The sequence below is a fragment of the Aphelocoma coerulescens genome, chromosome 13, assembly GCF_041296385.1.
Source record: "Aphelocoma coerulescens isolate FSJ_1873_10779 chromosome 13, UR_Acoe_1.0, whole genome shotgun sequence".
Taxonomy (NCBI): Eukaryota; Metazoa; Chordata; class Aves; order Passeriformes; family Corvidae; genus Aphelocoma; species Aphelocoma coerulescens.
Genome location: NC_091027.1, coordinates 6,880,328 through 6,902,733, shown reverse-complemented (window position 1 = coordinate 6,902,733; position 22,406 = coordinate 6,880,328). Strand labels below are relative to the sequence as shown.

Below are 22,406 nucleotides of genomic sequence, written 5' to 3'. Positions count from 1 at the left end.
GGGCAATCAGCCACTGAGACAGGACATTCCAGGGGATTTGGTCTGCTCTGGCACCAACGGGATCAAAGCAGCTCTCCAAACTCCTGGCCCATCCCAGGCAGAGCTGGGACCACAGAGAAAAACCCATTCCCCATGCCTGACATAGAGAAGAGAGACCAGAGCCAGGTGACCCAAGATGATGGTGGAAACAGCAGTGCTGGAGTCAGCAACAGGTACCATGTGCCAGCAGGTGACAGGCAGGTATGGAAGAAGCAGCACATGTTGGCCTTCCCCACTTCTCTGAAGGTTTGATGGGGGCCAGGTTTGCTCCAGCTTCAGATTTTCGGAGCCTCTATCAACTCACAAATCAGCTGAGGAATTTCAGCATCGCTCTGAAGTGGTGTCAAGCCGCAGACCACAAGAGAGGGTGCCAGGGAGCACAGCACCACATCTGGGCAGCCCATCTGGCGTGGCAGCTGCCAGCACTTGCCCCTGGCTGGATCCAGCTCTTGGGCCCTGCAGGGAGCTGCACCGAGGCTTCATCCAGCATCTCTAAAGCTCTGCCCTGGTGTCCAGAGGAGCCTGTACCCTGTGTGTGTGATCCTGCTTTGCCAGAAAAAAAAAACGTGCTATCTCTGTGTGACCTTGAACAAGCTGCAAGCTGCCCTGAAAAAGTTTTGCTCAGTTTTTTCCTTCCCCCTCTCAGGCTCAGTTTAGAGGCATAGAAAGACACAGAAATTAATTTCTGGGCATAGGCAGCGATATGGGATACACATCATAAGGTCACCCCAAGACAGTGACACCAGGGCCCAGGGAGGAAAGGGAGGCAGAAAGTGCTGGGTTTCTTCCGAAGTGAACGTATGCCCAAGCATAACATGATGGGGAGCATCCTGGGGAGTATCCTGCAGCATTCCCCAGCACTGGGAACACTCCTGCAGCACTGGAAACACTGGCCATGGACACCACAAGGCGACAGCAGTGTCAGGAGGTAGCACTGGGCCATACACACATATGGTGCTGTGTCCCTATGGATGCTGGCCCCTTCCCTACATCCCCAGGGCTGGGACACTTGGAGGAGGCAGCAGCCAGCATGGAGGATGTTATCCTGCTGCCTTTCCCCACCTCAGGGCCTTTCCGACCCCATCCCACGCACTCTTCCTAACCCCCACCACGAACCTTGGTATTAAATGTGCTCGGCAGAGCCCCAGGAGGCAGCGACAGGCTCCTGGGTGAATACTAATAACGATGCCGGCCGCTCGCCCCAGCCTTTCCCACACATCTGCAGCCACTTAATGTGGGAATCGTTAACCCTCTGCTTGCACAGTGCCTGAAACGCAGCAAAGGAGCGAAACCAGGATGCTCCCCACCAGTGCAGGGAGAATCACATCCCCACCTCACCAAGAGCAGGGCCCACACGTGCTGGGAAGTGATGAGGGATGCCAGTATGTGTCCCTGTCCCCAGTGCCCTCTTGAGGATATTCACAGGGTTTGTGGCATTTGCATTTGCCAAGAAAGCTGATCCAGATCCCAAAGAGGATCACTGGCCCTGGATGGGGAGAGAGGAGCTGTACTGTGCACTGTTGGCACATCCATTGGGGCTATCCCAGTCCAGCACCCATCTCTGGGGACCAGCTCCTCAGACTCTCCTCAGCACGGGGACACAGGTGACAGCACAGGGGTGGTTCAGGCATCTGGGGAGAGCCAAAAGCCACACAGGAGCCTGCAGTGGGGCTGGTGGACATGAGACAGGGGGTTTTCCTCTGCAAGAGGGTAGCACTAATGTCTCCATTGTCAGAGAGAGGGGTTACTCTCAGGGCATTAAGAAGCTGGGGAATGACCAAAAGGTCAAACCCTGGCTGGGCTGGGATGTGAGTGGGGCCATGCAGCTCTGGGATATGCTGGTCTGAAGCCACAGATTTGCCTTTGGGAGCAATAGGAGCTGGAGGGAGTGAAGTGAGGAAGGAGCCTCTGGGGGAAAAGGGGAGCAAGGGGGGACACCTACTTGACTCTCTGTGGGCATCTCCCTCTCCTGCAGAAACCATGGTGGGGTTCAGAGCAAGTTGGGGGACAAGTTAGGACTTGGTTTCCATATTGAATGCTTCCTCCATGGCAGCGGGAGGTGATGAGATGGTGTCCCTGCTCCATCTGAGAAACTTGTGTGCAGCCTGGCCCTGGGGACCTCCCAGCCCTCCTCCTTCCAGGAGATGGCATCACTCGATCACAGATAGCAGCAGCGAGCCCCAGGGAGCGTCGAGGGAACCCTGCCTGCTCTCCCTCTCTGCTGTATCTGCCTGGTTTCCACCGGGAATACCAGGTCTGAAGGACTAGGAGGAGGTCCCCAGGTTGGGTGTGTTTCTGGGGGTCTCTGGGATGGATGGAGGGGGTACCGCCACCTCCTCTCACCCAGCTGGGGACCCCCCAGCGCTCTGTCAGTCCCTCATCTGCTCACCCATGGGACCCCGGGGCAGGTGGCATCCTGGGGCACCGAGGGTCCCAATCAGCACCCTTCAGCCCCAGTTGAGCAGCCTGGGGAGCTCATGAAGGGCTCCTCACCTGGCTCTTCCCCAGCACAAACTTTCCCACCAGTAATAAACGGGTCAAAGAAAAGCAGAAGAGAGAAGTTATTGTTGGTGGATCTTTATGGCCCAATTGTCCTCCCCCGCCCCCTTCGCCCACACTGAGGGAGTTCACGCTCAGCTGTCAGCGGGCACCTGGCCATGCTCTGCCCTGCCAAGCCTGTCACCTGCTCCCCTGCGGAGGATGCAGCTGTGGGGTGCTGCCCCAGACCCCTCAGCCCTCTCATCCCCACCAACTGCCTGAGTCCTTGGCTTTGGCTCCACAGGTTGGGAAAAGGTAAGGGGGGCTTGGGCTCCCTGTCACTGCCTGAAGGAAACAGCCAGTGGCAGGAATAACCCCAGACCCTGAAGTGCAGCCACCCCTGGGATGGGACCCAGCAGCCACCTCTGTTGCTCTCTACCTCCCACCATCTGCTCAGGGGGAATTTTCTTTTCTTTTCTTCTTTTCTTTCCCCCAGTTCCTGAGCATCTTTGCTGACGGGAGGAAGAGGAGGAGTAACGTGGCCTTGGCTCTCTAGTTTGCACAAAGCCATGGCTGTACTGAGATCTTGGGAAAAATCCAGGATAGATGGGATTATATGGCACGTCAAGCAATCTGAGCTGAGTGGTGAGCTGAGATCATCACTGGGTGGGACGGTCATGACAGTCACCTTTGTCACAAGGGAGGAGCCTCGGACAAGGCTGAGCAAGGGGTTTGGGGACCCTGGGGGCCCAGAGGGGGTGCTGCAAAGTGCTCACCTCTCCTGGTGCCTCTGGCCATGCCAGGTTTCAGGAGGCAGACTGTGTGTGATGTCAGCTCTGGGGGTGATTTCCCATTGCTGGGGGTTTACCCTTCTCTGTCCTCCTAAACCAGACCACTCACCTCCTACCCATCTCCTCTCCATCTCATCCTGGCACCCACCTCCTTGCAGGGAGTGGATGTAGCACAGGGGAATATGTGCACCCAGTTTCAGGTAGAACTGGGGCCAGAGCAATGGGATGAGGAGCTTGTGACTGACACAGAACACTGAGGGTCCAGAGCTCCGTGATGGAGGTTTTATCCCCTCCACTCAATTTCATCCTTAATCTCTTTGTTTTTTTTCCTGTTTCCTATTGTCAAATTTCAGGCTGTTTTGGTTCCAGGACGGTGAGGATCCGTCCTTGCCCTGCTCACTTTTCTATAAGGGGAAGGGGCTGCTGCAGAGAAAAGGACAGAGGCGGCCTCGAGGAGGTGACAAAACACCCTCCTGAAGCCTCTGTGGACTCTGCTTCTGACTGGGGAGAAAAAGCCAGCCTGCAAATGACAGCTGTGGCTGGGTGGTGGCCAGTGCAGCCGGAGTGTGGCACCGGCGGGGAGGGGGACGTCGGTGGGGCCGAGGTTCCCAGCTGCCAGTGGTGGGGATTTCTGGGCAGTGTGGAACAGCGCAGGTCCTCGGTCCCTTGTCCCCCTCTGGGGTGCAGGTGTGTCTGACCTGACAGGTGTGATCTCTGCTGGGGTGTTTGTGGCTGGCACCTCCCACCTTGCAGGCAGACAGGCCTTCACGAGGGTCTCCTTTCTGCTTGGTTTTCCTTATCACCAAACATATGGGGATGGTTTTGCTTTCTTAAGAGAGAAAGCAGGTGAGAAACTCCTCTTGCTGCAGGGTCATGAGCCCCTTGGAGATGTGTCAGCCCGGGTAATCCCAGCAGTGCCTATGGTGGGGGCATTCTCCCTGCACACAGGTTCTGCCCATCTCTCCTGCTCTCGAGGCTGGGCTGAGCTTTGCTGTCAGGGTTGGAGGGGTGGGTTTGCCCTGGCATGAAGGAAACGCAGACCCAAAGCCTCCACCAGCCCCTCTCTTCCAAAGAGGCAGATGCTGCTGCTGGGCACAGGAGAACCCCATTCAGACCAAGAGTTTGGTGTCCCCCAACATGGGGACAGGGCAGGTGACAGACACACACAGGCCAACTTGTCCCCTGCGTGCAGCTGGGTTTTAATACAGAGGTTCATCCCAAGGCACGCTGCTCCTGGGGTGTGGATGGTGGTGAGGTCCCTTGGGGTATCTTCATGGGACACCCGTGACACCCTCATGTCCCCAAAGACAGCTGCTACAGAGGGACCACGTCCGGTGGCATGGGCACAGTTGTGGGGTGGTGACAGAGGGTCTGGGGGGTCCTCGGTGCTCCCTGGGGTCACCCACTACCTCATCCTCCTTGCAGCCAGAGTGGGAAGTTTGAGCTCGTCCCCCTCACCCGCTGGGGTTTCTGCACTTTGAAATGCAAACCTGCCTTTCAATGCAAATGCTGCGAGAGGTTGGGCCCAATAAAAGCCTGTGGGCAGGGAGGTGCCTGGCCCCAGGACAGGCTCCCCAAGGCGCCCAGGTGAGTGGTGGCGAAGGAGGGGCGGCCGCCTCCCCGCCAAACCCAAGCGGCCGCAGTCGCGGCTCGGCGGCGCAGCATGAGCGCGGGGACGGCCCGGGAAGATGTATGTAGGATATCTTGTGGATAAGGACACCAACATGTATCCCAGCCCGGTCCGGCACCCCAGCCTCAACCTCAACCCCCAGAACTACGTGCCGGGGCCACCGCAGTACTCGGACTTCGCCAGCTACCACCATGTGCCGGGGATTAACAACGACCTGCACCACGGGCAGCCGGCAGCTGCCTGGGGCTCTCCCTACACCCCTGCCAAGGAGGACTGGCATTCCTATGGGGCCGCTGCGACGCCTTCCACCGCCAGCCCGGGGCAGTTTGGATTCAGCCCCCCAGATTTTAACCCCATTCAGCCTCCGAGCTCTGGACTCCTGCCTCCACCCATCAGCAGCTCGGTCCCCCAGCTCTCCCCTAATGCCCAGAGACGCACCCCATACGAGTGGATGAGGCGCAGCATTCCTAGCACCAGCAACAACGGTAAGGAAACCCCCAGTCCTGCACCCCTGCGCCATCCCCAGAGCAGAGGATCCCTGAGCTTGGATTTCTGCAGGGCCGGATCCTGCTCTGTGGCTCTCCCTGCACAGGGACTGCCAGGAGGACAGCAAGTTTGGCCTGCCCTTGGCATGACACCCAGTCCCCAAAGAGCAGGGGACCCCGCCATCGAGGTGGCAGCAGCTGAGGATGGGCAGGGAGGGTGCTGTCCTTCCACACTCACAGCTGGGCTTGTAAGGCTGGGAAGTCCTTTTCCCCAGCCGGTGCCGTGTCCCGCGGCCGCCGGGTAGGATGGGCAGAACCAGAGACCCCCAGGACCCTGAGGGAGTGTTGGATGGGGGGGGGGGGGTGTCAAAAGTGCCGGGGTGAGTGTGCGGGGCTGCGGCTGCACATGAGAGCGTGAGCTGGCTGTGGGAGAGCCCGTGTAGGGTGCCTAAAGCTGTGTGCGTGTGCAGGGAAGGAGCTGTGCGCAGCCATGCTGTGTGCGTGTGCATGTGCGCAGGGTGCATCCAGGGAGGTGCTGCAGGCTCTGTGCGAGCGTGCGGGGCACCACGGGCAGTGTGTGTGTGTGCGGGCAGTGTCACCAGGTGTGCCTGGGGGAGGTGACGTGCTCCGAGTGTGTGTGCAGGGCGCTGCGTGAGGACGGTGTCGCGCACGGTGTGTGCGCGAGGGGCACCGTGCGTGTGCAAAGAGTGTCTTGGGGACAGTGCCACGTGGAGGGTGGCTGTGGGTGCTGCAGGTGCACGGCTGGTGGGTGCTCGGCTCTGCAGGAAAGGGTGCCCTGGGTTCCTGGGATTATCTCCGGCCTGGGCACCGAGTGGTCGTGCTGTCCCCAGGGTCCTGTCCCCGCTGAACTCCTGACCTGGGGGAAGCGTCTGGGTGACCCCAGCCCCCTACCCTCCCTGCTGCCCACTTCAAAGGCGGTGGGCAGATCCCCCTTGGGGCCAGCCCAAATTGACAAGGACTTCTCTTTGTCATGGAGATGGTGGCCGGCTCCTCTGGCAGCGAGGTGAGGTGCGGGCCCTTTGTCCGGACCTACCCCCACCCTTTCATCTTCCCAGCCTGGACCCTTCCCAGCGGGACCCACGGGGCTTGCCTGAACCTGCCATCCCTCTCCCTCTCCTGTGCTGGCCATGAGCTCCTCAGAGCACTGCTGGAGGCAAACTCACTACAGGAGTCGCTGTGGGCATCTCTAGGGAGCGAGTTTGCTTTGAGTTACTGCTGCCCCATATCCTTGGAGTCAGGGCCAGGGCTCCCTGTTTGTAGTGTCTCCGGTTTTTGGCTTGTTTTTGGCTCTGCACTGCATTCCCAGTGGGCAGGGGCCACGTAAGGGTCTTCTTCAGATGTGCCTGGGGTCTTCCAGCATGGAAAATACCTACTCATATTCCTAGAATCTGTGTGGCAGGGATGGGGACCAGTGTCTGCAGTGGAGCAGGCAGAATATCCCAATAAATGGAAAAAAACCCAGCCCCAGTCTGGAAAGAGGAGGGAGAGGCAGGCTGGTATTTCCTGTCTCGTTTTAAGCGCTGAATGTAACTATTTAGGAAAAATGCTTCCCCCTAGATGCAGTGATGGAGACCCACAGACGTGCCAGGGCTGAGGGCTTCCCTCTGCCCGGGGTGGAAAGGGAAATGTGAGGAAAAGGCCCCAGCAGCCCTGCCCTGCAGCTGGGACCCTGCCACTTCTGCAGGGTTTGTAGGTCTGAACATCTTGATTTCTTCTGAGGAGAGAGGTGGGAGGGAAAATGAGTGGGGAAGGAAAGCCATCAGCACACCTCTCCTCTGGATCAAGGCCATGGGTTTACACCCAGCAGTGGGGCCGAGATAAAACAGGGGCTTGAAAGTGCCTCTGATTGAGTTAGACGACAATTGAGTTGATTGAATTCTGGAAAAATATCATTAGTTGCTTAGTTTGTATCTCTTAGATCAAAGACATACAAAGGAACAAATAAATCAGCCTTGTTCCTCTCACACGCAGAGGAGCTGCCCCAGCCCCACCACAGCGATGTGGGGGTGAAAGGCCCTTCCTTGGGGTGGTTTCCTTGGGATGGATGACCAGTAAACTCCTTTTCTAAGTCACCCACAGATTAAGGACCTGTCCTTGCACCTCTGCTGGGTCCAAGCCCAATGCTTCTGGTGCCAAGCAACTGCAGGATTTTGCTGTGGTGGGACCATGAGCTGGGAGATGGTGGGATGCTGTTGGGGTTTTCCAGTGCTGCCCTTGAAATAAAAGTCTTCATTAAGCTTGAAAGAGAGTAGGGCAGAGATGGGTTTGACATAGATAAGGGTGAAGCTCATAGATGAATCATTTTATTGAAATCAATAAACTGGACTTTAATCCGTCTGGATTGATAAACTCCCCATCTCACCACTGGGGGAATAGGAAATGAATACAATGAGATTTTTCCTATAAATATCAACAGTTTCATTGTGAATGCTGTAAATCATAATACTTCAGAGAGTTGTAAATTAATGTTCCCTTTCTGTCTTGTCTCGTATAAACAGCTCCTGGCCATAGTTTGAAAGCTTTTGGGGAAGAGCTGCGTGGTAGTAAAATAAAATGTTGTGCAGGGAATATGAGTGTGTCAGGCACTTCTGCAAATGTGATCCAGAGCTTGAGAAAAATCAATGAGAAATCTCCCAGTGACTCACTGAAGAGTCAGGCTTTACAGGGGGATGATTTTATGTACCTGTTGCTACATTCATGCGTGCTTCACTTGGCTGAGCTGAGATAACCCAGCAGCAGAAGGGATTGCAACTCCAGTCACCAGGAATTGGGAGTTAAAGGGAACCGAGCTGGAAGATGTCCCCAGGCCTCATTTCTCTCTCCAATGTCACCTCCTTTTCTGCCCATAAAATCTTCACTAGCAGCATGTCAGAGCCTCATGCTTCCTCCTTATTCACAATTATTTGCAAACTTCCCTGTGAATTGCACCCAGGGTTTATAAAAAGCTCAGGAAGGTGGCTGGAAGAGGGGCTGGCTGAACTTTGAAATTCACTCTCTGCTCGTTAGTCATGCAAATCCTCAGATACTGCCTCGGGTCTGGCATTTAGGTCACTAATTGAGCAGGGGCCACAGTGCTAAATAGTGCAAGTGAAAGTACAATTGGAGCATCCCTTGTGGAGGCAAATGTGCTCAGGGCTTCGTGTGGTACCACTGCCCATGGTGGCCAGGCAGGTTTTGGGGTGATGGAGAGCAAGCAGTGATGCTCTGAGCATGTGGTGATTTCCCGGGTGTGCAGTTTTCCAGCTCAGTTTTACTATTTCTAGGTCAGTTTTCCAGCTCTGTTTATTTTCCTAGTGGGGCCCATGAACACTGGGGGAAAGAGTAAAAAACCCAATAATGAGACAGAAACATTTCCCCTGGACTGCTGGGGTTCACTCTGTGCTTGGTATGTTTTGGGATGATGGTGCTGGCTGGAGGACAGTGCATTTCCCTGGTCAGTCCCTGCATGGGGAGCCACTCTTTAGGACATGCTCATTCCCTGTAAGACCCTTTGCTTCACCGGGACACTCACAGGGTGTGTGTCAGGCCCCATCAGTCTTTTCCCCTTGAATTATTAACCCACAACCTGCTCCTGGCCCCAGCTGGGGTTTGTTGACTGCTTAGCCTGCTGGCCAAGGTACAGGCCTCTCAAACTTTCCTAGAATTGACTTTCCTTGAACAAAAAAGGCTTCTCTGGAGCACTGGCAGTACCTACGTGATGGGCTTGGCTGGCTAATACCCTGGGATTAGCAGAGGGACACGTTAAACCTCTGGCCAATGACAGATGTTTCCTATAGGGGACCCTTCAAGGACGCCCACTCTGGTGCTGTTAGCTTTGTGATTGCTTGGATAAGGGGCTGGATCCTTCCCCCACACTGCCCCATGGCAAGGATGGGCCAAACCCTATGGGGCTGCAAAGGGGGAGAGGAGTCCTGATGTCCAGATGGGACCCCCACTGCCTCACTGTTCTCCTCCCCCCACTGCAGATGAGCTTCATCCAGGTGGCAGATTGGGATGAGCTGGATCAGGGCTGGAGTGAGGTGATGTTCTGAATGGGGTTGTGTCCACCCTACACGTGCCAGCAGCCCATGTGTCACCCGGCGCTCCCCGTCCTCCCGCGCTGCTGTGGCCTTTGACCCAGCACAGGAGCCAGGCTGGCGGCACTCAGCTCAGTGCTCATAAAACATGGGAACAACTGAAGGAATCTGCCAGTTGCCAAAATAAAGGATTGAGTCACTGCAGGGCTGGGAAAGACTTGCCCCAACAGCCAGCTTCAGGCTGCTGCCCCCGGGGCTGACTGGCCTCTGGTTGTGTTGTCCATGTCCAAGAACATGGGGCTGTCATGGGGAGTCACCAGCTCACTACAAACACCAGGCATCTGCTCTTCATGCCCTTGGGGTTTGCACCTCCTGGGAAGGGTGTCCTCACCAGTGGGTGTGGGTGTGGGTGCAGCTCTGTCCCTGTCACACTGTGCCAGCTGTGCAAAACCCAGCCAGGGTGAGCCTGTGCTCCTGTGCACCGGTCTGCACTCTCCAAATCCAGCTCTTTGACCAGGTTTCTGCCCCTGCTTGGCAGCAGGGCTGCCCTGCTTGACTGTGCCGGCTCTGCCAGTCCCACAAGCCCTGGGCATGCCTTCTCCAGCCACACACTTGCACTTAGAGCAAAGCTTTTTTGGGAACACAGAGCTTGATCCTCAGTGAGCAGGGGACCAGAAAGCCATTGGGTCAAGCAGCGCAGTTTGGCAAGTGAAATGTTTCCAGTGCTCTCCATACCAAGCTGAACCAGGTTTTATTCCTACTGGGTGGGTGCACATGGGAGATTTGCAGTTTGCTCTGAAGCCTTTGGCACCAGAAAGAAATCCCCAGGCTGTGTGAGATGAACTGCCATGGAGAGAGCTACCCTCGGTGTAGGAGCATTGCTGGGCTCTCTGGAGGGGCCTGCAGTGTCCTGCAGCACAGATGAGTCCTGCCTCAACCCTGATGTCTGAAATGCCCATTTTTACAACCCAGAGTACAGATGGGGGAGTTTTGGCAGGGTCCATTCAGTGAGGATTCATCCAGCATTCCCTCCCTCCCTCCACAGCACTGAGACATTAAATATGTACAGAGAGGATGTGTGGTTCCTCTCACCCAGTTTTTGACACCCAGCCGTTGTCTAAATCCAGTGTATTCTGGCAGAGGAATGATGTCAGGCAGGGATCTCGGGAAGGATTGCCCTACAGAGGGGGTCGTTTCTCACTGGCAGTGATGAAATGAGCCACATGGCTCCGGTCCTTCGCCCCGCGTCAGTCGTCCCATCCATCACTCCTCTGCTTCCTGCGGCAGAGGAAAAATAGCTGAGGATATTGAAGTATGCAAGGGAAGGGAAAAGCTTGTGAAAACCATGAGCTGCTGGTTCCCAGCACTCAGGGAGTGTGAGGGGCTCGGGTTTATCCCCCCATCCCAGGCCACAGAGGAGCGTGGGTGTTTTGGAGTGGCTGCTGGACCTGGAGGGGAAAGGAGGGGAAAAAATGAGTGTGGGGAAGGGAGCATCAGAGGGTCGCCCTTGCCACCACCAGTTTAGACTTTGGGGTTTCTATTTCCAGTCGGTTTAGGGATGGGGAAATGATCCGGGCTGTCTGTCCCGAGCCTCAGCATCACCTCTGTGCAGTGCGGCTCCCATCATCGCTGCTCGGCAGAGGGAGCATCGACCCCTCTGCACACAGGCAGCTGGAGCACATCTGGCTGCCAGATGAGGGTGGCTCCAGCCAGCCTGGAGGCTCGTGAGCTTTAGGAGCCGACCCCAGCCCTTTCCTGGGCCTGGGGTGTCTGTCATGGGGCATTACTCTGCTGGCTGTCCTCAGTTTTGTGGGGGTGTGAAGGGGATTTCCCCCCATGAGCTGGAGAAGGACTGGGGATTAAACTGTCCAGGGAATCCCATGGCTCTCACCCTGGGACTCCACTCTGGTTTGGAACTGCCTGTGTGCCTCTGTTTCTCCAGCTATAGCATTGCCTAAAGCTCTGCCAGGCGTGAGGGAAGTTTTCCTTGATCCTTTGCCGGGGGAGAAATGCCAAATTTTGATAGAGCAGTGATTCCTCTGGGATGGGAGGATTTTACCCTCTTTGCAAGCAGATGCTGCTCATTCAGAATGGAGCAGCTTTATCACGGAGAGGAAGCACCCACACGGAGGGGACAGCCTTGCACCGTCTTGCTGCACTTTACCTCCAGTGTGGACTGGTTCTTTCCCAGGTGCTCCCTGGTGACAGGACTTTCACACCCGATGTTTTTCAGCATTGTAATATTTTAATGCCATCAGAGAGTGTGGGACCAGCTCCCCAGTACAGAGAGATGGGCAGGCAAGGCTGTACAGACAGAGCCAGTGTGGGGCCAGAGCACCACCAGGCAGGTGGGATCAGGCACGATGGCTCTGGGAGCACAAGGAGCCAGCACAGAGTGAGGCATGAGAGCTGCTGAGGCAGCCTGGCAGCAGTGCCTCCGTCGCCCCTGCCAGCACCTCCTCTACAAGGCAACATCCAACGTGTCCCCAGGCCTTGGGAACATCTGCTGTGGGGTGCAACAGCCGTCACCACCGTGGGCTCTCATCTCAGTGGCTCCAGCCAGTGGGTCAGGGCTGCTGTACCCCAGCTTCCCAGATCAGAGCCCTGATGGCTGCACAGCAGCTTCCCACGGAGCCAGAGCCCACGGGGCTGTGGTAATTTTGAGCTGCTTTGACCTGTGAAATAGAGACTTTTAGAAAAGCGCTGCAGTTTATGCTCCTGGCTGCTGGCAGCTGTGCTGCTCCTGCTGTGGCTGGGAGAAATGTGTCCTGTGGATGGGGATCCTCTGTTGGGAGCTCAGCTGATCCCCTCGTAACATGCCAGCTTTTGCTCCTTTGCTATTTTCCACCTCCACCCAGGGTGCCACAGTCTCTTTCCTCCCTGGTTTGAACCAGCCCCTTCCCAGCTGTCCTTAGAGCTGCTCAGCACCAGCCTCACAATGCCCATATTCTCAATCTGTTAGGGTTTTTGGGGCACTTTTTTTTTACTTAAAGCCATCCTCTGGGCAGGCCAGGACTGGAGATGGTGAAATACCCCCTTCCTGGCAGCCTCCACTGTGGCTGTGAGGGAGAGAGCTTAGGATGGTGGGCACAGGATCTAGTTTGATTTTCCCTTACCCTGCCAGGCTCCTGATCCAGCCCAGGGCAGGAGCTCTGGCATCCCTGTCTCGGGGCAGGGTTGCTGAGGGGAGTGAATCCAGGCTGGGGTCAGGACTCCATCCCCCCCGTGTGTGTGCGTGCACACTCGGGAGCGCGTCCCTTGGGGTTTGCACAGCACATTAAAGCTATTCCCTTATCTAATCGTGGCTCAGGTGAGTGCTATTAGGGTTATACATTAACAGTAGTAACGATACCCTCTCCCCATGCAGTCATTGGCCCTGCCTTGATCCCAAAGCCGAAACCATTCCCACTGGCCCCACGGATGGCTCCATTTGCCTGTCCAAGCAGTTCCTGTGCCTGGTCTTTCAGGGACAAGCAGGAGGGGCTGTAAATGCATAGCAGGGTTGGAAGGAGCTAACAACTGTGCTAAGAGACACCACTAGCACCCCCTCTGCATCCCATCCACACTCCCTCCTGGGGCAGCATCCCCAGCTCCAGGTTATCCCAGCCATGGGACAGCCTGTTCCAGTGTTGCCAGGCCTGGCTGGAATTGCCTGGTTCCATCCCTCTGTTTGGCCATAGGCACGAGGGCTCCCCGTAAGGAACCGGATTGGCTCGTCCCAAATTTCCTCTTTCTTTTCACAGAGCCATAAAAAGTCTCCAGGAGAGAGTTAAGTGTAACCCAGCATTCACATTCAAGGTAGTTGAATTATTCATTGTCAATAGTATTTCTTGCAAATCCTTTTCTTTTCCTTGTGAATCACCCACAGTACATCCCTGAATTCAGCAAACATCTGAAACCAGCAATTAGTGGAGGTGAATAACTTTCCATCTCTGGCTTGGTCGTCAGCCCTCTGTTTGGAGTCTTTTCTACCTGATACTGAGCAGCAAGTGATGATATTGATACTGATATTGAGCCTGGTGCCCAGCTCACCCAGTGATGGCTCTGCCAGCCCTGAGGCAAAGCACAGCCTCCATCGAGGATGAAGGATGAAGAGGGAATAACAAAGAACAGGGTGTGATGGATCTATTTACAGCTGCAGCAGGAAATAATAATTCCTACTGAAATTCATGGCATATGTGGTATTCACAAACCGCCTTATTTCTTTAGTCTTTATATTTTTTTACTGTATCTGTCAACTCCTTCACTTTCCAGGTGTTCCTTTTTTCCAAACAGTACTATTCAAATAACAACATTGCAAGTAAAACCATTTTAAAGTTATTATCTCTTTAGAGAGGTTTTTGCTTTCAGATTAAAAAAAAGAAAAAAACAGAAAAAAAGATAAATCTATGAGAAAAAAAACCTGCAGGAGCCCCTGAGCCTGGAGCAGCCAGAGGGAGCCCAGTTTCTCACAGAGCTGTTAAACCTCACATAAATCTCCACCAGAGCATCTGGTTTATTCTGTAACTTCTTGGGAATTGCTGTGTTTGCAGATTCAGCACAGGTCCCTCCTGGGCTGGGGTGCAGAAGTTCTTTTCATGCTGGTGAACCCTTCCCCTGTAGGGTGCTGAGAGGCAGCAGTGACCCTGGGACAGACGGGGGCCTTGTGGGAGAGCGAGGGCAGGGTGCAGATCCTGCGTGGGCTGGGTGCCCCTGGCATCACTGCAGCCCAGCAGGGTCTCCCGGGGGCACTTTTGTTTGGAGCTGTCATAGCTGACGTGTGACAAGTAGGAGACAAGTGCCTGGCAAAGCTGCCACAGACCCCTTGCACATGGAATCTCTGCGTTTCAGCCCTGTCTCTACAGATATTCCACACACACCTTGCTCAATCAAATTAACCTTTTTTACCCTTTCTTAACCCACAGGGTCACCCTGTGTGGTCAGAGGCAGGTTTGACCTGGTGGTGGTGAGGAGGGATTATGTGTTCACTTCCAACAAGCCCTGGGATGAGCTGGGCTCCCCACTCTCTGAAACAGTCACTGAATTCATCCCATCCCTCAATTACAAGTTAGTGGCTGAAGTCCAGCCCTGGTGCTGGAACTCTGGTTCTATTCCTGGTTGTGTTGCAGCCTTCCCTCTTCCATGGATCACTGGGGAGCCTCAGTGCTTCTTGGGGACTGTGCTGGGACCCTCAGCCATCACCCTGCTCATGCTGTGCTGAGCCTGTGCCACCACCACCAGCAGCAATGGCAGGAGGACGCAGACAGTGGCATAGTGATGGAAACTGGGTGCTAACTTGAATTGAGTGACTGCTGCTTGTGTGCCTGGGAGTGCCAGCATCCAGTCCCTGCAGGGTGAGGTGCCTTCTTTGCACATCCCAGGTCCCGCTTACTCCCACTCGTGCTTCCACACTTGGTTTGCTCAGTGATGCCATGAGCTGGATCTTTGTGGCTCCTGCTTATTCAGTAGAAAACCAGCTGCTTTCTTCCATCCCATGTGGTGCTGCAAGCCCCTCTCCCACCTGCAGTGGATGTGGGTTGTCCTGTCTTCAACTCTTTCACATTTAAGTTTCAGCATAAGAAGTGGCTTAGGAAGTTCTCCATCTCCTTTCAATGTGAGAGCAGGAGAGAGACACTGTCAAAAATAAAACTGAGCTGGTCCACAAACAGATTTGCAGCCTGAAGGTTGGGGTTTTGCTCTGTGGATGTTCTCTGATGTCTTATTAGGGTGTCTAGAGCCCAGTTTTTGTCTGCACCACCTAAATGCCTGCTTCCACTAGGACGGTGTCAGAATTTAATTGTATTGCTGAGACTGCCCAGTGTCCGACTGATTTGGCCCAAATGGGTGGATGTGCAAAGGACTCATTAGGGAGAATGGATGAACAGGATGGCAGGCACACAAAGATCCCCTTTCCTGGCAGAACCAGGCTGCAAGTGAGGTTATGTAAGTTGCTGAGTCACCAGAAATCCCTTTCTGCACATCTGCAGCAGTGGTGTGCAGTATCTTGTCCATGCTGATACACCCAGGGCAGCCCCAGGAAAATCCATGGAGCTATTCTGAGCTTGCTCCCACTCCTTCCCACAGCAGCACTGCTCTCAGCATCAGAAATTCAGGAGAATATGGGCAAACACGTCTGCCAGGCAAGCAAATGGCCAGGTATCATCCCTCTCGACTCCCTGGAACAGGATTTTGTAATTTTGGGTGGGGAAGCAAATACTCACAGCTGTGTTTATTCCCTGCCTGTGGGCTCTTCTGCAGAGAAAAACACCAGGAACTTGTGAGCAAACTGCCGGGCATGGGCGTCCTCCCTCGGAGTGCCACCTGCCCCCCACGGCCCAGGCAGAGTTCCACAGCTCACCCTGTGTCCCTGTGGAATAACAAAGGACCTTTGACTGTATTTTGCTGCTAGAAAGCAGCAGGTGCTGTTTGCAGACCCATGGGATGTGCATCTGTGGGTCCTGATGGCCCCAAGCTCTGTCCCTATCTGGGGGGACCAAGGAGAGATTCAGGCTGGCTTTGGCCAAACACCCCTGGTCCATTGAGCCCGTCCCCAGGAGTGCTTAGGCATCCTGTGGGCTTTCTCCAGTGCATCTTTAAAGACTGCACCAAGAGCACTGCCCTCTGTCTTAGCTCAGTACAGGGAGAAGGAGAGTAGCCCTCTTGGAGGCAGAGAAATGTGATCGTTCCAAGGTTTTCTGCCCTTCCCCTGTTCTGATCCATGCACATTCAAGTGATGGCACCTTGGTTTTGGGCTTTCTAGCGAAGAGCTGGGCTTTCCTTAACCCAGCCAGGCAGCCTCTCCTCTGCCCACTGCAGGACCTGCAGCTCTGCTCCTCTCAGGGACCATGTGTGGTCCTCTCAGGGACCTGTATGGTCCATTTTCCCGGGGCACATCTGAATCCATCCTACTCTTTCTACCAAGCAATTCCACCAAAGCCCAGGTACTTCCCAACAAGAAGAAACATCCTGATGCTAAACAAGAAGGATGTTAAAGCCAGTAGGAGCCTCCTGACTGTCTTTCCCACTGGTCCCCAGGGCATTGCATGCTTCTCCTGAGCTCTCCACAGGTGGTTGTGTCTCCTCTGTGCCCTTGGGGATGCTCCCTCCCTTCCACTGCTCCCCTTCTTCTCCCCTCGGCTCACCCCTATCTGCTCTCTCTGCCAGGCAAGACCAGGACAAAAGACAAGTACCGGGTGGTGTACACGGACCACCAGCGCCTGGAGCTGGAGAAGGAGTTTCACTACAGCCGCTACATCACCATCCGCCGCAAGGCCGAGCTGGCCGCGGCCCTCGGGCTGACCGAACGGCAGGTCAGTGCTGCAGAGTCCTGGGAAAACCACATCCCGGCTGGAGATGGGGATGGGGAAGGGTGAAGGCCTTAGCTCAAGCCCCACCTTGCTCCACAGACATCCTTTCCAAACTTTGGGATGCCCTCCCTGCCCCATGGGGACTGAGGGTTGTCATCCTTGCCTGAGTCCATCCTCATCTTTGCATTGCCGTCTTTTCCTTTGTGCAGGTGAAAATCTGGTTTCAGAATCGGAGGGCGAAGGAGAGGAAGGTGAACAAGAAGAAGCTGCAGCAGCAGAGCCAGCCCACCAGCACCACCACGCCCACCCCACCAGCTGTCAGCACACTGGGACCCATCGGAGGCCTCTGCAGCAGCAATGCCCCCAACCTCGTCTCCTCATCTCCACTGACGATCAAGGAAGAATTCATGCCTTAACCCTCTTCACCAGCTACAGACCCCAAGAGAAAAGCACTATGCAGCAGAGCCCCACCAGCCCACGTGCTCTGAAGGGTGACAGCCCCTTCCCAAAGACATGACTGTCCCTGGCTGAACCGATGGGGCAGACAGCAAGGCTGGGCCAGGTGGCACTGGGACCTTCCCAAGGGACTGGTGTGCTCTGCCCTGCGTAAAAAAACATGGGTTAGGTACTGCTCTCCCATAGGAACCACACACCAGTTTGGTCTCTGGTCTTTGTAGCCCACAGAAAAGTCCTGATGTCAGCAGAAGGAAGGGGGTGATAGTGGAGGAGGGCTTTCCTGTGGTGCTCCAGGTGCTTCCTTTGGTGCTCCTGGCAATCCAGCTGCCTGGTGCTTTTGGGCAGTTCGAACAAGACTGAAGTAGAAAAAAAGACCTGGCTGGACTCAAGGCAAAATGGATTTCTGCTGAGCTGGTCTTCTGGGAAGTGGGGTGAGGAGGGCAGAGCAAGTTGGGCTCTGGGAACCAGGCAAGACCCTCGGCTGTGGGGCGTGACATGGGAGCCCTTCAAACCACAGTGATGGTGGCAAGCTGGAGCACGTCCTTGACAAGAGTTCCTGAACATCCCCGCCCTTGTCCCCAGTGACCCTGGCAGTGCCCAATCCTGCATCCTCAGCTCTGCCCCTGCAGCCATGCAGAGCCACATGCTCCTGCAGCCCTGGTTCCCCTGGCTGTGCCATGGCAAGGTGGCACTGCAGCCATCCTCCCCCTGGAGCACAGGGAGAGGGTAGAAGGGAGCCCAGCACAGGCACAGTGGGGACAGACCACGCCACTGAGCCCTTCCATGGGGAAGGGAAGGAGAACGGAAGGTTTGCCATGGAGACAGGGTCCAAGAACCAGCCCTGGGCTGTCCAGAAGGGCCAGCACCAGGAGAGATTTGGGCGCTGTTCCAAGGGAGCACAGTAACTGCAGGCACCAGGAGCTGCTGCCAGGTGGGCAGGGGCCTCCTCAGGCATGCAAGAAATGACTGGCATGTGCCCTGGTGTTAGGTGATGGAGAGGTGGTTTTCAGAAAGACAGAGAAGCAATTATTTTCCTATTTTCTTTAAAACTACAGATTACAGGACTACAGATTTTGTCCTCCCTTTCTCCCTGCTCCTCCATGCACTGCACTCCCTCTCACCCACTGTGTTCCCTAGGCCAGTTAGCTAAACCCCATCCATTCCTACTGGTGAACTGCAGCTGAGGAGTCCCTTCATCCTGCTGAGTCTTGACCATTGTATAGGCCCAGGTTAACGTACAGCCCAGTTTCAGCAACCCCAAAGGCCAGTGGGGCACAGCTGGGGCACAGCTAGGGCACAGCTAGGGCACAGCTGGGACACAGGAGGGTCTGTGGCTCCTGCTCAGGGCTGCACCAAGTGCTCCTTGGCTGCGGCTTCTGAAGACCAAGACAGGGATGAGGGAGCATGAGCTTTGCATGGTGGCTTGTGTGACCTTTCTCAGCATTTTCTCTCCAAGCTCTGGGAAGATGGAGCAGCAGACACGTCCCTGCTGCCTGAAGAGCACCCAGACAAACCCTCACACCCCACCTGACACCGCTTGTGCCTCGCATGCCTTGGCTACACTGTCCACTGCCAGCCCCCAGAACACAGAATCCCCAGGTGTGCTGTGGCTTTTACAAGGGGCTCCCTGTTATCCCACTGTGTCCACTGCTCTGCTCCAGCCCCCAAAGGCTTTGGGTCTCCCTCCTGCCGGTGACACTTCCCACGGCCTCTGTTACCAGGTGTGCTCGGTGATGAGGACAAATGTTTGCGTCGACTCAGGACATCAGCTCAGTTTTTGTGTATATAAGGCAGAACTGGTTTTCCTTTTTATTTTTTAGGCATCAGTGAAAATAAAAACAAGCAGGGATCCTGTGTGACACAGGTTTGTTGCTGTCATTCCTGGCCTGTGGTGCTGGGGCAGGGGAGGGTGCCGGCTCCGAGGTCACGCTGGCGCCAATGCCCCTGGGCGCAGCCAGGGTTGGGAAGGGCATCTTGAGGCAGCAGCCTTGTCCGTGTAGCACACGGTGTGCCTGTCCCACAGGGGCACTGCTGGCACTGGCATGGCTCATATCATGGCATGGCACTGCCACGTCTCATTCCTTCAGCACCAAGAGGGATGGCAGTGCTGGGTGATCCGATGGCTGCAAACTCACAGCACTGGAGACAGAGGGGGAGAGGGTGAGGCTGTGGTTGGGCTGGCAGAGACCAAAGAACAAGGCCAGCTGCCCACGGATGTGGCTGCCTCCCATTGGCGCCTCCTGGTCTCTAATCTCATTTTATGGCTTTCGATGGGCTGAATATCCTCCTTGTCCAAGATGAATAAACAGAGAATGAGGATATGAGATAGTGCCTGGGACAGCTGGCATCGGTGCCTGACACTTTCCCCTCTCCATCCCATCGGTGTTCCCCTCGTCTAGCAGGGCACTGAGCAAGGGGCTGCCCTCAAATCCCTGCCCCAAATGGCTCCTCCAGCCACAAAACTCCTCCCTGTGCCAAGCATTGCCTGGGGTGTCTTGAGGTGCCAGGGTAGGGCAGCTGGCTTTGGAGGGACACCTGAAGCAGGATAAAGTCCTCGTGGGTGGAGGAGATGGAGGAGTGGGAACAGGATGAGGTGGCATTGCTGAGAGAGGGACAGAGCAAAGGGTTTGTTCCTGCAATTGCAACAGAGGCTGCACCTACTGCTGCACCTACTGCTGTACCCGGGTGACCCCGCACTCACCAGCACGGTGCCAGGCTGCCCATGGCACAGGAGAACCACCTCACTGCACCCCTGTAAGGAAACGTGGGGAATCAGGAACTAAAACAGGCAGGGGGAGGCAAAGGCAATGGAGCTGGTGCCATATCGGGAAGGGAGGAGACTGGATTAGCCACTTGCCTTAAGAGCTGGGATGGACTGGGGAAACTGGGGCTGCTTCTGTGTGCAGACTCCAGCATGGTCCCCATGGTGGGGGCTCCCCACACTCATCATCCTTTAGCTCCCTTTAACGTCCAATTTTGTCTTTGCCACATGAGAGACCAGTGGCAGGATCCTGCCCTGGCAGGGGATGGGGTGATGGCAGCCCAGCACTGTGCATCACTATTGTCTGCACGGGGGGAGCCTGCAGACAACAGTGGGGCAGGGAACAGAGCCCTGGTGGGCACAAAATGTGCATCTCCCAAATTCACCTGCGGTGTTGGGTGGTCTGCAGGGAGACGAGGGGCTGGGACAGAGGGAAGATGCTCCACTGCCCGCCCAGAGAGGCTGCAGGTGCCGTTGACAGGATGAAATTCCAACTGATACCCTAATCTGGCGCCTGCCTGTTTGCACAGCAGGGTAAAAGTCCAGGGAGCCGTGGGCTGTGCCCTTGGGTCCCTGCCACCCGTGTGTGCACAGGGAGCCAGCGCTGGTGGGAAGAGGCAATAAATGCGCCCACACACCCAGGCACCCCTTCCCCCTACACACACACACGCCCCTTGACCGGGTGACGAAATGCATCTGCTGCGTTCCCCCTCCCATGTCCTCCCCTGCGCCCTGCATCTGCCATTTGGGCAGGGATGGGTGAACCATGCAGGGCCCTCCCTGTGCCAGGAAAGGGGCACCATGTCCCCACCAGCTTTGGAACTTGTGGTTCAAACCTCCTGGACACGTGTCACCTTGACGGTTTCACCCCTGGCAGGTGACGAATACCTGTTTTTAGCACCTGCAGCAGCTTCCTCCTAAGTGACACATCCCACATGGAACCTGACCCTTCTGGGGATAGCCTGCCCTCATAGCCAGGGGTCCCTGGGGGCTGTTCTCTACGAGTTCCCACCGTTTCTCCCTGCTCCTCCCTCTGCACTTTCCGTCAGCTCCCACTGCCCAGCTTTACCCCTCCTTGGAGAAATCTTGAAACCATCATTAAAATAAGGCCACGCACAGCAGGTGGCCGAGCACACCCGGCCTGCCAGCAGCCTCCAGCATGGCACACTTCCCAGCAGTGACTAACCAGAGCACCGCTGCCTTGTCGCCTTCCTCGTGTCTGCGGCACAGATCCGGGCACGGTCCCATCCCGCTGCCAGCCACCTTCTCGCCTCTTCCCGGGCGGCTGCCACCCGGATGTGTGTGGGCTGACCAGGCAGGGTGGGCAAGGGTGTTTCCCCAGCCTGTGTTCTGCCCTCTCCTTGCCCTCCAGCGTCACAAAGAGCTGACCGTGCCAGTGTCTGTCAGTGCTGCACTGGGATGGAGGATGTGTGTTGTGCTTTGGCCCATGAGAAGGGAAGGGTTTACTGGGTGGCTCAGAGGTATGGAGTGGGAGAAAATAAAACTTGCTAGAAAATGCTTGCAAGCCCTGTGTGTGCTACCTAGTACCAGCCCCCTGGGGATCAGGGCACGGGGATAGTTGTGCACACTGCTGTCCTCCTCTCCTGGGGTTTTTGGGGTCCCTAGATTGCACTGCTCCTTCTGGCTCTTACTGCCTCTGGTGTGTGCTATTCCATGAAGTGCATTTCTTGCCAGCTCCAGGGTAATGCAAGACTTGGTCCAGCCCTGCAATGCTAAGCTGGGACATCCCAGGTGCCTGGGGTGGGACATTTACTCCCTGGTGATGCCAGGCAATGAAGAGCTGATGGTGCTACCAGAGCAGCACCAGAAAAACCAGAAAAGCAAGTTCCAGATACAGAACAACCCAGAAGAAATGGTATCAGCATGGACATTCCAGGGCACCATCAGCCCTGGGTGTCTCTAATGAAAAATACTGCCCTGGACACAAGAAGATGAGGCTGTGAAGTGTACCCAGGAATGCTGAATGGTCTGTGTTGAGATCAGTCCATACTAGTGACATGGGGCTGGGACAGCTGTAATAAGGTGGCACCAGCCTCTCCCCTCCCACGTCACAGAGGTGGCCATGGGACATCTCTCTTTAGGTGGATCCCAGGGGAAGAAGTCAAAGGGCTAATTCAGATTGCACTGGCACTAAAGGCAAACAAAGCACCCCTGCCCTGCATGAAGGCTGAGGCTGGGACAGTGCTTGATGCAGCCCCTGGCCATCAGCCTGGCCAGCCCCAGACTCAGCATTCCCAGCCAGCATCCTGGGAGAGGGAGAAGGGGTGGGCAAGTTCAAGGCAGGTAAAACCAGCCTGAGTGAATTCCCAAAGATATTTTTATTTTTGAGGAAGCTGCGAGTGTGTGAAAATTTTTGAGGAAGATGCAAGTTTGTTGGGTTATGTAGTTTTGCTCTTTCCTCCTTTCCCTGGAAAATCCAGGT

The 22,406-nt window shown here is 55.6% G+C and overlaps 1 protein-coding gene across 1 annotated transcript; it reads left to right on the top strand.

The window, feature by feature from the left end:
* The first annotated feature begins 4,895 nt into the window (after window positions 1-4,895).
* On the top strand, window positions 4,896-17,236 carry CDX1 (caudal type homeobox 1). The gene is made up of 3 exons (XM_069029008.1): window positions 4,896-5,423; window positions 16,604-16,749; window positions 16,956-17,236. Exons 1-3 carry the CDS (start codon window positions 4,997-4,999, stop codon window positions 17,160-17,162), a joined length of 780 nt encoding a protein of 259 aa, XP_068885109.1. The 5' UTR covers window positions 4,896-4,996; the 3' UTR covers window positions 17,163-17,236.
* Window positions 17,237-22,406: the final 5,170 nt, after the last annotated feature.